General features: G+C 40.7%; 2 protein-coding genes across 4 annotated transcripts in view; both read left to right on the top strand.

Annotated features, from left to right (window-relative positions):
- Positions 1-3,148: 3,148 nt before the first annotated feature.
- Positions 3,149-7,354, top strand: LOC135208496 (uncharacterized). Its single transcript, XM_064240741.1, has 3 exons — positions 3,149-3,780; positions 4,378-4,482; positions 6,547-7,354. Exons 1-3 carry the CDS (start codon positions 3,259-3,261, stop codon positions 6,748-6,750), a joined length of 831 nt encoding a protein of 276 aa, XP_064096811.1. The 5' UTR covers positions 3,149-3,258; the 3' UTR covers positions 6,751-7,354.
- A 2,952-nt stretch (positions 7,355-10,306) lies between these two features.
- Positions 10,307-16,605, top strand: part of LOC135208495 (copper-transporting ATPase 2-like) — a 64,880-nt gene continuing 58,581 nt past the window's right edge. For all 3 annotated transcript variants that reach the window (XM_064240740.1, XM_064240739.1, XM_064240734.1), the window contains exon 1: positions 10,307-10,463. The gene's annotated coding sequence lies outside the window, so the exon portion shown is untranslated. The remainder of the gene's footprint in view (positions 10,464-16,605) is intronic.

Genomic DNA, 16,605 nt, shown 5'->3' with positions numbered 1-16,605 from the left:
GAGAGAGAGAGAGAGAGAGAGAGAGAGAGAGAGAGAGAGATTCTTTCTTTCACTCTCAAATTTTTCACCTAATCATTTGATAATAAAGCTTAATCCACACGCACTGTTTTCCTCGTCCAAAAGCACAGTGTTCTTCTCCTAACCCGTAACTATACATAACTCCTCTAACAAATTCTTGAGATATAGAATCAATGAAATCCTAAAAAAAAAATAATAATAATCTTTCTTAGATAATGACCCTCAATGGTTTTCTGGGGTCGTTATGGGACTAATATTTCTTTGTGGGGGTTGGGGTGGTTGTCATTATCTTTATGCCATCTACAGTCATTTGTTTATATTCGTACGGTAATCCCCCAACGGGCTAGTACTAAGCGCACCGCCAAGGTAGATATATTCCAGATTCAAAGCATGGACGCAAGACTTCTTTTACTCTCAATCTAAGACTGAATATTCATCTAACTCAGTTCATGTTTATATTATCAATATCTGTCTGTCTTCTCCCTTGCTTTCTTTATGGTCACCTAGACCTGTTCACAATCTTATCTTATCTGTGATCTCAGTGCACCAAAAGCAAGCTCTTTCCTTCTTCTTCTTCTTCACTGGCTCTCTCATTTCTCCATGGTCTAGTTTACCAGCTGCTTGTATCCACTCATATATACTCCCTGACGATTCGATGACCGTGTCTTTGAATTTTGTAAACACCTCCCCCCCTCCCCCGCCCCTCTCATTTACTCCTTTAATTTTCTCCTTATATGTCATTCTTGCTTCCTCTTCATCAAGTAGCAATCTCCCTTTTCTGCCATTTACATTCAAATTACACAGCGCAATCACACATTCGTATTCCTCAAACTCACCCAGGACAGATTCACTCCATTAGTCTCTATTTGTTGATTTGTTAGTTTATTTTTTTCTATATTTTTACATAATAAATGGGGTCTATTCTTTCCGTATTTCCCTTTACGACGTCTTACATCTTCCTAATGAACACTTTAATATTCTTTGGAAGCTTGAATTTCAAGCCAGTGGCCCCTTTGGTGGACTTGTTCCATATGGATAGGCCTCATGTGAGAGTATAATAATAATAATAATAATATAATAATCCAGCCTCATTTATATCACTTCCTGCATCGCATTAACATTTCTATGTCAACTTTTCCTCCTGCCCTGCTCATTCGACGTTATCATTCTTTTTGCCTTTCACACTTACTATGTTTCACCGAGTTTTCTCTCTGTTAACATTTTAACTGTCGTACATTACTTTTATGTGTCTCAAACCCACAAACTTTAAACAATACAAAGCTTAATATTTAATTTCTCCTGGGATTTGTCGTAACAAACAAACACACACACACAAATACACACCAGACTACATAGCGTAGGAGTGAATGAAAGGCGAGAGCAAATAATACAGAGTGGTGGCGTGATGATATGGTGGCTTGAGCGGGAGAGAATTACACATGACTGATAAAAAAAGGAAACCAATTCTTTGTGAGATAAGATACGCAGTTAGTTGAAAAGGTTATAAGAAACACAAGGCGAAGGGAGATTGCAGAAGGAGGATGGGGTGAAAGAAGAAGAAGAAGAAGAAGAAGAAGAAGAAGAAGAAGAAGAAGAAGCGAGAGACGTGAGAACGAGCAACGGAAAGTATATATATAGTCTAAAGAGCAAGTAAATGTCACACCCTTTCCTCGCGTCGATCAGCAAAACGCCTCCGGAATAATTGATCGTACTACACCAACCGTATGTAGCAACACCGATGACTTGCAATGCGTTGTTTAACCTCCCACGTGAAAACAATAAGGCCGTTTGCGTCAGAGGCCCAGTGAGGCAATTATCAATTATATATATATATATATATATATATATATATATATATATATATATATATATACAAATATATATATATAGTTATATATATATATATATATATATATATATATATAAAACGTGATGCTATGTATAAATAAAGGTTTTTGCCATGAAGTAAAAATGAAAAGCGATATAGCCAAGCACTTTCGGTCTGGGCCTGAGTAAAGGGCCGAACTAGATCGAAAGTGCTTGGCTATTTCGCTTTTCATTTTTCCTTCGTGGCAAAAACCTTTATTTGTATATATATATATATTATATATATATATATATATATATATATATATTTATATATATATAATATTTCTAAACCAATCTTATCCCATCTACCTACCTTCCAATCCTCCCAGGTCTAGTGTATAATGTTTGAGAGGATGGAAACTAAATACTCAGAGTTGATGGATTGTCAAAGATAGATTAGGGAAGCAACGTCCATCTATAAAATATATTTCGTTATTTGTTTATTTATATGTCTGTTTGTGTATCTATCTATTTGATTTTATTTTTACTGTACGACCAAGCTATTACAATACGCTGAGATAACCAGTTCAGACATATTTATTGCTGAAGAATCAGATGAACTCCTACGTAACTCCATAGCTTCAAAGATGCTAAGGCAAACAGACGGTATGGCACAGACAATGTGTATACATACAGACAAGCACAGAAGCTAGAGGTTGATCTTTGATAGTCCTAAAAGAAAATATATGATTTATATTTGTTATCGTTTCTCTGTTCTTAACAATGTCAGAACATTGAGGTATGTCCTTTTTTCTTTTTTAATTTAGTCAGATCACCTTTCATCATTTATATCCCTGAACTAAAAGCATTTGTACTACCTCACTAGTATTTATTGTTCATTATGCGGGTCTGAAACCAGCGCAAGCATTTGCTCGTGGAGCAACCCGTGGTGAAAATAAAAATGGCAACAATATGCCTGTGTGTTTGTTACTAAACATCCCCGAAAATGAACATGTTTCGTTCAACATAACATATTGCATTCAGGACTCATAACAGGCGCCATTTCTTATCAACACTGAACTACGAGAAGAAAAGTTGTGCTTATTCCAAGCATACACGAATGTTTATGAACATGTTTAGGTAAATACATTATAATCACAAAGCAAAACACTCCATTTCTTATAAACATTGAACTAGAAAAAGCGATGTTGTGCTTATTCCAGACTTTGTGAGCGTTACGATTCTGTTTTTGGCGTCTTATTTTGTAAACATTGATGTGTTTTCTTAAAAGCAGGTTAATCGTTAGACTTTGCTTTATTCGAACGGACGACTTTACCATCATTAGCGGTTAAGCTTTCCCCGAGTAAAGGTTACTTTTGATCATCTTGCCGTGTGTTTTATAATCCGAACAACTAGTACTACCTGTATAAAATGGGGTTCTTGAGTCATACCAAGGCGGTTGTGGCCTTGCTGGTTATTCTGGTTTTTACCAATTTAGCAGCAACCGAGAAGAAAGCTGATACGAAGAAGGAAAGAAGAACAAGAGCAGATGAAGTGGAAGAGATAACGGAAGAGAAAGGAAACGGGAAAGAGGCCAAGGCTGGGAAAGAAGTGAAAGAAGAGGCAGAAGCGTTGGATTCTGCCGAGAAAAATGAAGAAGAGGAAGACGATGACCGCGTTCAAGAGGATAAAGAAGAGACGGAAACTGGGAGTACTACTGATGCAGAAGAAGAAGAGATAGAAGACCCAGAACAGGAGGCGACGGAAGAAACGGAAAAAGCAAAAGAGGAGGGTGAGAACAAAGAGATCAATGGAGAACGAGATGAGAGGGTTCGAGAGCTGACAGAAGAGGAGCTGGAAGCTGTCTTAAACAAAAACTGCTCGCTGGTCAATCTGGACGACGACGAGGGCGGCAACTCTGGTTCGGAAGTCGCGGCATATCCTTGTAATGTCGTGAGTATTTTTTTTTAACACTGGCGCTACAATAACCATAGCAATAATATAATTTATTATTTTTTTCTACTGCTACCTCAGCAACTGCGTGGATATTGCCAAGTATTATTTCTTTTATTACTATAACTCGTGTATCTAGTTTGTGTGTGCATGTGTATCGATTGTAATGCATCTACTTGTATATATTCCTTTTGCTGGAGTTAGACTATTATCATTAGCTACATTAGCAAATAATGATGAAGTAACGATAGCCTTACCTCTATCGGCTGCCTTCTTCAGTTGTTTTGAATGTATTTCATCTTTTATTCACAAATAGTAGTAATACTAATATACTTAGGAACCTGCCTTCCTCATTTGTTTTGAATATATTTCATCTTTTATTCACAAATAGTAGTAATACTGAAATACTTAAGAACAGTTAACAGCATCACTTTGCTTTGCTTGCAACGAACCAGTTCAAAGACTCGTTAGTTACTCCTGGTTAAGTGCTCACTCCACAAACAGTTGCGGGCACACTTCACTATTTATGAGGTGTAAAGCTTTATTCCTTTGTTTACATGAAAACAAGGGCACTCTCCTCTTCTTCTTCTTTCGCAGGCACTGTGGTTCCAGGGGGAATTGCCGAAGTGGATCAAAACCTTCAATTTCGTTAAGGATGTGGAGGCCTTGTCACGGAAGGAACTGGACGAAGCTGCAAAAGCTGTAAGTACGAAGTGATTTGGCTCTCTCTCTCTCTCTCTCTCTCTCTCTCTCTCTCTCTCTCTCTCTCTCTCTCTCTCTCTCTCTCTCTGTTTATTTTCAGAGTCCAGTGGGATAAGAGGGCATTTTCAGTATTCAGGCTTAAATCTTGTATATATTGTATATAGGGGACAAGCTTCCAGAAGCAAAATATATATTTCTCCTATGAAAACGATTAACATTATATCTAGAACTCTCAGTTCTTGATAAATTGTGAGTATTTGTTATGATCCTTAAGGGGAAATGCAAGTTTTTATTATTATTATTATTATTATTATTATTATTATTTTTTTATTTTTTTTATTTTTTTTTTTTGCTCTATCACAGTCCTCCAATTCGACTGGGTGGTATTTATAGTGTGGGGTTCCGGGTTGCATCCTGCCTCCTTAGGAGTCCATCACTCTTCTTACTATGTGTGCCGTTTCTAGGATCACACTCTTCTGCATGAGTCCTGGAGCTACTTCAGCCTCTAGTTTTTCTAGATTCCTTTTCAGGGATCTTGGGATCGTGCCTAGTGCTCCTATGATTATGGGTACGATTTCCACTGGCATATCCCATATCCTTCTTATTTCTATTTTCAGATCTTGATACTTATCCAATTTTTCCCTCTCTTTCTCTTCAAACTCTTGGTGTCCCATGGTATTGCGACATCAATGAGTGATACTTTCTTCTTGACCTTGTCAATCAACGTCACGTCTGGTCTGTTTGCACGTATCACCCTATCCGTTCTGATACCATAGTCCCAGAGATCTTTGCCTGATCGTTTTCTATCACTCCTTCAGGTTGGTGCTCGTACCACTTATTACTGCAAGGTAGCTGATGTTTCTTGCACAGGCTCCAGTGGAGGGCTTTTGCTACTGAATCATGCCTCTTTTTGTACTGGTTCTGTGCAAGTGCCGGGCATTCACTTGCTATGTGATTTATTGTTTCACTTTTCGTATTGCACTTCCTACATATGGGAGAGATGTTATTTCCGTCTATCGTACTTTGAACATATCTGGTTCTTAGGGCCTGATCTTGTGCCGCTGTTATCATTCCTTCAGTTTCCTTCTTTAGCTCTCCCCTCTGTAGCCATTGCCAATTGTCATCGCTGGCTAGTTCTTTAGTCTGTCTCATGTATTGTCCGTGCATTGGTTTGTTGTGCCAGTCCTCTGTTCTCTGTCTTTCTCCTGTCTCTGTATATTTCTGGTCTTCGTCTGCTTTTATTAGTCCTTCTTCCCATGCACTCTTTAGCCACTCGTCTTCACTGGTTTTCAGATATTGCCCCAGTGCTCTGTTTTCGATGTTGACGCAGTCCTCTATACTTAGTAGTCCTCTCCCTCCTTCCTTTCGTGTTATGTATAGTCTGTCCGTATTTGCTCTTGGGTGTAGTGCTTTGTGTATTGTCATTTGTTTCCTGGTTTTCTGATCTATGCTGCGGAGTTCTGCCTTCGTCCATTCCACTATTCCTGCGCTGTATCTGATTACTGCACTGCCCATGTGTTTATGGCTTTTTATCATATTTCCGGCGTTGAGTTTTGACTTGAGTATCGCCTTGAGTCTCTGCATATATTCTTTCCTGATCGTGTCCTTCATCTCTATTATTATTATTATTATTATTATTATTATTATTATTATTATTATTATTATTATTATTATTATTATTATTATTATTATTATTATTTGTCTTTCTTTAGCCGAGTAATTCACTGACCTGATTCTTAAAAATAAACACTGAACTTGATGACCACAGTTCCTGATTACCTAGTTCCTAAGCGCTCACTCCACAAACAGTTGCGGGCACACTACACTGTCTACGAGGTGCAAAGCATGATTTCATTGTTTACTTTACTCTTTATTTAGTTTAACTTTACTTTATTTTACTTCAGGCTGTTTAATTATTATCCCTTTTCTGCAACAATAGTAACCCCTCTGATCTGGAGCTATACACCGGCTAAATTCTTCTTGATTTTCTGGGAGTTACCTATACCCTCTCGATTCCAAGTCTAGTACTACGTTGACGTTTATCTCATTCCATTCCTCCCGAAGGTTTGCGAATGCAAAATCATCGACATCAGCGACTTCTGCAGCGCCAGGGTGAGGGTAGCAGCTCAGAAGATCATCGACGGGTGTCCCAGGAACACGATCGTCACCAGAATCTTCAGGCAGGCGGAGTCCCATTTCGGCCCGCACCCAGATCTGTACGATGTGGGGAAGGAGGAGGTCCCCAGTGGACAAATAGATCTCCCTTAAGGCTCTCAGATACAGTTTTGATTTCATGAGAATATTTAATTTTCTGTGGCAGTTACTAAGAAAAGGGAAAAGAGAATGAAAGAGCCTAACAAATAAAAGATCCCTCATACGACTAGGAGGCGCCGTTGTATAGGTAAAGCCTAGACCCATAACCCTAACCATTACCATAGATATAGAGAGGCTATATCTAAAGATAAATCTGTACAGATAGCTTTCGGGAATCTGTTCGAGTCCCTATTTCGGCCATCTGTACAGATTTAACTTTAAAAAATATGTCTACGTATTCATAACTGCAGACTTGCTTCTCCATCTTAAGACTAATTCTACTATGAGTGGGACGTAATGCTAGGATGCCTTAACTTACGGTTTTTTGTGAAGCTGTTCCAACTGATGGTCTTTATAAAGATCAGTAAGTTATGGGTTTAATAAAACTTGCCAGTGGGCATGCCCCTCAACTTCCAGAAGGAGCTAAAGGTTGGTAGCTGTCATATATAATTGTGCGCTAGCTGAGTGTCTATTGTTTTACTGTACGCTAGCACTGTAACTGTTTGTATACATAAGCTGCCCAGATGAGGAATAAAATGAATGCCATAAGCACCAATAAGTCTTATTCTTATCTCTCAAGCCTTCAGATATGTATATTAGCGAATGAAAACCCCGTGATTTAACTGTGAAATAAGATGATATCGGTTATTTTGTAGTTCTTGTAAATGGTGTAAACTATAGTAGTAATACTATTGTTGCAGAAAAGGATAATAGACATGAATTAAAATAAAAAGTTTGAAGTAACATAAACAGAATAATGAGTAAATAAGGGAAAATAAGCTTTGCACCTCATAAATTGTGTATAGTGTGCCTGCAAATGTGTTTGTGGAGTGAGCGCTTACAGGAACCAGGCAGAAGAGCAAATATATACAAACAACTAATAGCTATACCAACAAAACAACAGCCTAAGGGAAACCAAAACGAAAGCCATATGCCTTGCTGAATAACCCACTTGTTCCAAGCAACGTAAAAACACCATACAAACAAACAAAACAAGCAAACAAAAGCCATGAAACCAAACCAGCAAGCGGGCGAAAGTAAAAGTTCGCGTGCGACGGACCCTTCCGTGTCATCGAGTCTCGAGATCTCAAAATATATCCTCCGCGTCAAAAATACGAGAAAGTAGGATATCGATCGCCCTGAATTACGCCTCAAGCACGAAATGGCATTATAACACGTGTTATCCAGGCGATTGATTTGCTATTGTGAGGACCAGAGAGTAAGACAGGTAACTGGGTACTGATAATTTTATCACAGGTAAACACAGGCTATAAAGGAGGCAGTGGACGAATATGTAGTGTCCTACCTGAACAGAGAGAAACTGGGTCTGGGCCAGAAGGATCTGTGTTTTCTTGCAGACATATATACATGGATATCTATGGGTACAATTGTTGTTCATACATGAATTATATCTAATACGTAATGCATATAAGGAATTATTACCATACAATTAGTGGCTACCTTATATTTCTTAACAAAAGGATAAAATAAAAGTTGTGATGAATTTTTGTAAAACATAAATTTTTCATTCATTTCATAAGTAGTTAACGTAAAAGGCAAGTTAAAACATATGTAAGATAACGCTCATTTTCACTTCCTGCAAAAGTTGTGTCAAAATCACTTTTCATTAGTTGGTTAAAGAACATGGAGCCCAGATTAATAAACTGTAACCCCGACCGCCCCCCTTTCTGGTTTTGTGTATAAATGGATGTCAACTACTATTATATTCAGCGTGAACTTGAAAATGTTGAATGTACTACGAAGGTACTTGCTCCAAGTCCCTTTTTCACTTACCTTCCCAAGTTTATACCGCGGATTTAAGGATATTCTCAAGTACGTGTTCCTTCGTGCTACATTGAATATATATATATATATATATATATATATATATATATATATATATATATATATATATATATTGTAGGAAGTTTGGAAAAAATTGAAAGTTTTATTTAAGCTTTCGGAGAGTATATTCTCTCCCTCTTTCCGAAAGAGCAGAATAACTGCCCTACGGTGGTTTGCCAATCTTGTTTAACAACTTAGTTACACTAACTACACGCTTTGTCATAATTGCATTATGACAAAGCAGGTAGTTGAGTGTAACTAAGTTGTTAAACAAGATTGGCAAACCACCGTAGGGCAGTTATTCTGATACAACCATATGCTTGTATGTTATTTCTTTTACCTTGACCGCTGTTTTCAGTTTTTGTAACTTTTATTTCTCTTTCGGAAAGAGGGAGAGAATGTACTCTCCGAAACCCTTAAATAAAACTTTCAATTTTTTCCAAATTTTAGTGGGCTTCCTACAACATATTAGAACATGGATGCGGTGTTTAACTTTGCTATATATATATATATATATATATATATAATATATTATATATAATATCGATCTTCAGGGAAAAGGGCCCTTGGTAATATATATATATATATATATATATATATATATATATATATATATATATATATATATATATACATACATATATATGAATGTAGCACGAAGGAACACGTACTACTATTTTTTTTATTTTATTTTTGTTCTTGATGCTCTATAATATGCAGGTTAGATCCCATACGTTGTTCATTGGTTACGATCAGAAGTTTTAACTACCCGACCCCTTGTTGTTCATCTGTGCTCTTCCTTACAGCATTAAGCTTTTGCTGTATATTTCTGACTTCCACTACTTATTATAAATTGCTACTTTTATACATATACACACACAGACACAGCACAGACACAGACACACACACACACACACACACACACACACACACACACACACACACACATATATATATATATATATATATATATATATATATATATATATATATATATATATATATAACACTTTGTCCCCAAGCAGTATTTATAGGGTTGTCGTAGTTGGTCTTCTATACACTACCTATGTCTACCTCCTCCTTCACTAGCATTTCTCTATCTGTTGTTATGAAGTTGTGCAGCAGCCTCGTTTCCATATTCTATTCAATTTTCAACTGTTAAACTTACTGTATATCTATTTCACAATAATCTGTGGGAGGATTGAATCCAACTAACTTTAACTATCAACCGTAGCATGGCCGACGTAGATGTTTGTTGTTCCAGGTATTCTTTTCACGATTCTGTACTGAATCTTATGTTGTTCCTCCTTTTACTCTTTAATTTTCGTCAGGTTTCTACGTTGACATATATAGAAGCGATTAGTACCACAGTTTCAGACTGTAAGTGGTAATGCGCAGCTTTCCATAGGTATCTGTAAAGATGGACAGGTGGCATAATTACAGTAAATTATTTCCAAGAAGAAGAATTAGAAACTTAAACCTAGGCTACTCACTTTTCGTATTCAAGTACTACAACACTAAGATAAAAATCTTCCTTAAAGCAAGTTATATTATAATTGATGATTTAAGATTAATTTTAAATTAATAATTTTACTATAATATAAGTAGTTATTTTCTTATAAGTATAAAATTTAATGAAAAAGTAATTTAAGAAGATGACCTCCCTTCGACACCAATGTCATTATTTTGTTGACACTTGACGATTAAGTTTTGTTAGTGGTTTTCTAGTTCGGCTCAATTTGTTACTATAACTATTTCCTAGTTGAATGCAGCTATTACTCGGCAGTATGTAATGTGTCCTGGCCATTAAACCGGCAAATTATGTGAGTATTCCACTTTTAGCTATTCCACTTTAGCTAGGCTAAATCGCTGGCTTCAGGGTGATTTCACTGTTTCAGTTCCAAGGCCAGGATTGCTACCCTAGAGTAATTACCCTTACGAATTTATTCTATTTTAGGCATAATAAGACTTCTCTCTGTCTTTTCTATGTCAGGTCAAGGCTAATTTATGCACGAGTTAAATAATATACCGACAATATGATACGTCAAAATAGGCTAGCCCCATTTTTAAATTTTAAATTACTAGGTAGTAGGTAGCTATAAACTTTTCCTGGTTGGGGCGAAGGAATAAAAGATACCACTATGGTTGGTACAGTGACGCTAATTAATCAATGAAGACGTCAATTTCATCCTAATACACTGCTAGTTACACATAAGCTAAGTGAATTTTGCATTGGAATTTCGTTTACCCCAATGGAAATTTTTTTATGCATTTCGAAGTCCGTTTTTGACATTCCGTGACGTCTGGTATAGGGTAAACAACAGCGTGGACTGGCCAACTCACCGACTACCACGGCTAGACCACCCTCCGAAAAAGTACTTTTAACACATCCTGACACTGGAGATGGTCATCAGTCATGAGTTGGTGATAACAGGAGCTGAAGACCTCTACTCTCCTTTCGAAGTAAGTATTTTCCCCAAAACGCTTTCGAAGATTTTACTTAGGCTACAACTCCAAATATTTCGAAGATTGACGCCATCTCGATGTTTGTGGAGTTGCTTGTGCCAACAAACTTCCCATTTCCTGCGCTAAATCCTTACACCACTTGTACCCATAGATGCTGGGGCACTTTCATCACAACAATCGTAACCCCGAACTCTTACCAGCACTTATTCGTACTTATTCAAGGGGACTATGGCACTCTTTATGGTGTTTCGTGGCGTGAATTAAGACCAAAATGTGTATAATTACAATCAAATAAGCACTGTGGAGTTTCAGTTGTGATGGCAGTAAGGATAAAACCACCGATTATAAGGTAAAAATGAATTCAGTTCAAGCCATAACCCTGTGAAAAAAAAAGTTTCATACTTTCACTAATATAGGCAACAAAATGTTGTTTTATTGTGCTGATTACAACTGCATTCTTGAGTAAGATCAATGAACGTTACATATATACGCTAACATTGTTCAAATGAGTACTAGGAAGGCTCCACGTCGGGTATTTCTTTTGGAAATTACAGTTTCCTGTAGTATTTGGGTTGCGTATTAAGAATTTACCGTTAATTTTAGGGGGTCGACTGTAATTAACCCCCAGGGCTATTACTGAACACAGCAAAATACATTTGACACCCTAATCCCTAGTGGCTGACGTATTCGTGGAAATGTTCCTTGCAGTCTGTGCGGAGTTATTCCCTAAAATTACCGCTTCTTCTCCCATCCAACCTTAAAACTAGACTTTAAAGGTGGGAAAAGTGAAAGAGTAATGTGGAAATGGCAATCACTTGGATATATCCCATAGCCTAATACTATGAATTAGGCTTCAGATAGAAATGCGTGGCTGCATCCTAACCTAACCTAAATTTGGGCCAGGTCCTACTGCATTACTTAAGGTTCTTTACAGTGTGCCTTCGACCCCTAGCTGCAACTACTTTCGTTCTGTCTACTGCAACTTTTTTCATATACTCTTTCTTCCATTTTATTTTCCACCCTCTTCTAACAATTGATTCATAGTGAAACTGCTTTGAGGTTTTCCTCTTGTTACAGCATTCAAGCCTTTTACCGTCAGTTTCCATCTCAGCACTGAATGACCTATGTCTCAGTGCTTGGCCTTTGGCCTAGATTCTATATTCAACTCAATACTGCACCAAGAGGATGAACCTTAGCTGGTGTATCACAAGGTACATGGCAGTGGTATAGGCTATTCAAGGATACAGCCTCCTTTCAACATCATAAAATTATATCAAATTATCTCTTTCAGTTTTCACCAGTTCTAGATGGAAATTGATAGATTTAGGGGGGCAGATTAGGGGTGGTCCTGGTCGTTTCAGCTGTAGTCATTTATATAGGCCTTACCATCCAAAATGGCAAACAGCTTACAGCATAAACAATGTAAGACGTTATGTTTATGGTATTTATGTATTGGCATTATTTCCTGGTCATTTCAACCTCCTTTGGTATCCAGGTAAATAGTTTGATGGATCTTGCTTGCACTCCTTCAAATCTTTATAACGACTCCCTGCGGATGGTCTAGAATAACATGCTCTAAGTAGGGTGTAAGCATGGCATTTGAATAAGGCCAGTATTGTCTCCTTTATCTATTAGTAAAGAGATGTTTACCGTATCCTCATATTTTTTCGGCATGCTCTTCAACTTCGATCCCATGCTTAGTGGATTGTACGTCACTAAGACACCTTCATACCCCTTTTCCTGTTAGTTAGATTTTCCTTAGTATCTGAGCTATTTGTATATTATTTTGTTCATGAGACTTACCTGTCAGATATATATATAGCTGTATTCTCTGAAGTCCGACAGAATTTCAAAACTTACGACACATGCAGTGGGAGGCCAGGTGGTGGTTAGTACCCATTCCCACCGCTGGGAGGCGGGTATCAGGAACCATTCCCATTTTCTATTTAGATTTTCTCTGTTGCTGGTACTGTCAACACCTGTTTTCAGTACCTCCGTCATTGGATTTTGTAAACTTTCGTTGCCACTTAAGTATTCTGATTGTCTTTTGGTTTTTGACTTTGGTTTTGTGGCTAGGCACAGCTATTGTGGACTGTTTTAATTTTGGCTTTGATTTTTCTTGAATAAGATGTCTGGTTCTAGTTCTGCTAGTTTCAGGGTATGTTGTGTGGAAGAGTGTAAGGTGAGGTTACCGAAGGCTTCGGTAGATCCCTACACTGTATGCACGAGCTGTAGGGGACATGTTTGTTTGGTAAATGATCGATGTAAGGAGTGTGAGAGTTTGTCTGATTCAGGTTGGAAGACGTATGATTCCTATGTGCGCAAGTTAGAGTGTGACAGGATCAGGAGGTCTTCCTCCAGGAGCATGTCAGGCAGTAGACGTCAGGGTAGTAATTTTTCACCTGCTAACCCTCCTGTAGACTTTGCTACCCCTAACCCTGTGGTGTTGCCTTCGGGCCCTGAGATTGTGTCTGCGGAGGGTAATGCCCTGTCCGTGATTATGGAGTCCATCCGTAACCTGGAATCCAAAGTGCTCGCTTTACAAAGTGGTGTGGTGAAGTGCAGTGATAGTATTAGTGCCCCTAGTGTTGTGGAGGGGGCGTCAGATCGGCCCTATAATGCCTCTAGGCCTGGACCTCTGTCGGACTCCCAGGACTCAGGGAGTGGGCAAGTCGAAAGCCGAAAGAGGGTTACGGGGGCTCCCCACCAATCTGGCGTCCCTTCGGCAGGTCCTGTTGACGCTTCCCAGGCTGCCAAGGATCGTGCTTGTGCACGAATCCTTAAGGATTGCTTCTCGTCCTCCGAAGCGTCCTCCCCACGCAAGGGGTGGAGCTCTCGGAAGGACTCTCACCCACTGAAGAGAAGCTTCAGAGAGGAGGACGCTTCACGTCCTTTTTCTCCAGATGCTTTTCGGTCTTCTCCGGAGAATTTTGACGCTTTCCCACCGCAGAAGAGGACCAGGACGTCATCAGAGGATGACGCTGTTGAGCGCCCCAGTCGCTCCAGGGAGAGAGCTGTAGCTTTTCCTGTGAGAATGAAAAGGCGTCCCCTCGCCCCTCGTCTTCCCACAGGATCAGCCCTTTCCCTGAGAAGGAGTCTTCTCCTACGAAGAAGATGCTCCTTGTTATGCAGCAGCAGTTAGCTTCGTTTATTGCTGAGAGAGAGGCAGAGCCGCGTCGACGCAGGAAGGACTCGAGGCTGCCTATCAAGAGGTCCAAGCAGTCCCCCTCTCCTTCTCCTCGTTCGTCTCCTTCGCCTGCTTCGTCCCCCTCTAGATTTCGTTCGGCACCCCAGCGCTTGTCTAGAGGGTGCGGAGGGTGCGATGAGCGTCTCCCCAGACTCTCTTCTGTCGAGAGGGAGGAAGACCGTAAGGCTCATCGCAGCAGGGATCGTCTAGCTTCTCGACAAGACGCTCCTCTCGCTCCCCTTCGTGACGCTCTGCATGCTGCTAGGCATGACGATCCTCAGGCTCCTCGCCTTGACGCTTCTCAGGCTGCTGCTACTCTTCAGGACGCTCGTCATAGTTCTTGTCAGGACGCCCGTCAGGACGCTCGCCAGGACGCTCGTAGGGACGCTCGTCAGGACGCTCGTCAGGACGTTCGTCAGGACGCTCGCCAGAACGCTCGTCAGGACGCCTCCTTCCCGGAGCTTCCAGACGCTTCAGAGGCTGTTGTAAAAGACGCTCAGCCTTGTGCGACGAGTTCTTCTTCACAGCGGAGGTCCCTCTTGAGAGTTGGGCCTAAAGGTCTTAGACCTCTTAGTTCTTTTGTGGATTCGTCTGTTGCTCCCATGGAAGAGGGAGAGTTAGGAAGTTCGTCGGAGGCCGCAGATGAAGAGCAGCCTTCTACGTCGTCTTCATCCTCAGACTACCAGGTCTTGGCCCGCCTTCTTAGAGAATTGTTTGGAGACAAGTTCCAACCCACGGCCCCTCGCTCTCCTCCTTCGCAGTTAGCCTTGTCGAAAACGAGTAGAACGCCGGGATTTGTGAAAATGAAGACTTCCCTTTCTACGAAGAGAGCCTTCAAGAAGGTCCACGACTGGATGGATTTGAGAAAGGCCCAAGGCAAGACTTCTTTTGCCCTGCCTCCGTCGAGACTGAGTGGAAAAGCAGGGATTTGGTACGAAACGGGAGAGGACGTTGGGTTGAGAGTTCCTTCCTCTTCCCAGGGAGACTTTGCCAGTCTAGTAGACGCTCCAAGGAGGTCTCTCCTTTCCTTGGCGAAGGTGTCGTGGACTCCTTCTGAATTGGACCATCATCTGGAAGGACTGTTTCGGACAATGGAAGTTTTCAACTTTCTGGACTGGTGTTTGGGAGTCCTGGATTTGCAGTCACGGAGTCCTGACTCGATTAGTCTGGGGGACCTGTCCAGCGTTTTGGCGTGCATGGACAAGGCCGTCAGGGATGGTTCGGAGGAACTGGCTGCTCACTTTTGTACAAGGCTCTTGAAGAAGAGAGCTTTGTATTGCAACTTCACTGCAAAGTCTGTTTCTCCCTCACAGAGGGCAGAGTTACTGTTCGCCCCTCTGTCGAGCCATTTCTTCCCCCAGTCTATGATCAAGGATCTCGCCGTGAGCCTGCAGGAGAAAGCTACTCAAGACCTCCTGGCCCAGTCTTCCAGACGTCCAGCAGTCCCTTCGGCTACTACGCTTGGGCAGGCTTCCAGGAAGCAGAAGCCCTTTCGCGGAGGAGCTTCCTCGTGATCATCTCCTCGAGGAAGAGGTCTTCCCAGAGGCAGAGCCCCTTCCAAGCTCAGGGGTAAGAAATGATGCGTCAGTCCTTCAGACACCAGTCGGAGCCAGGCTTCTTTCCTTTGCAAAAGCCTGGAGAGCGAGGGGGACGGACAGCTGGTCCTTCGAAGTCATCGAAAAGGGATACTAGATCCCATTCCTCAAACTTCCTCCGCTGTACACTACACCCAGGGATCTGTCACCCTCCTACCATCGAGAGAAGCAGCAGATTCTTTTTGATCTGCTCGAGTAAATGCTCGAAAAGAGGGCTGTGGAACAGGTCCTAGACCTGGATTCCCCAGGTTTCTACAACAGGTTGTTCCTGGTGCCGAAGCAGTCGGGAGGATGGAGACCAGTCCTAGACGTCAGCAGGCTGAACCTTTTTTTAGAAAAAAAAAAATTCAAGATGGAGACGCCTCAGTCGGTTCTAGGAGCCTTAAGACCAGGCGACTGGATGGTGTCGTTAGACCTTCAGGACGCCTATTTTCACGTCCCCATCCATCCTCAGTCAATGAAGTACCTGAGGTTTGTCCTGAGGGGGCAAGGTTTTCAGTTCAGGGCTCTTTGCTTCGGGCTAAGCACAGCCCCGATGGTTTTCACGATTCTAATGAGGAATGTGGCGAGATGGCTTCATCTTTCAAGTATAAGAATCTCTCGGTACTTAGACGATTGGCTCATTCGAGCCTCGTCGGAGTCGAGGTGTCTGGAGGACCTTCATTCGACGCTAGAATTGGCAAAGTCCCTGGGACTTCTGGTGAACTTCAAAAAGTC

Source organism: Macrobrachium nipponense, chromosome 35 (genome assembly GCF_015104395.2).
Source record: "Macrobrachium nipponense isolate FS-2020 chromosome 35, ASM1510439v2, whole genome shotgun sequence".
Lineage (NCBI taxonomy): Eukaryota > Metazoa > Arthropoda > Malacostraca > Decapoda > Palaemonidae > Macrobrachium > Macrobrachium nipponense.
This window is presented reverse-complemented; position numbering and strand designations above follow the sequence as displayed.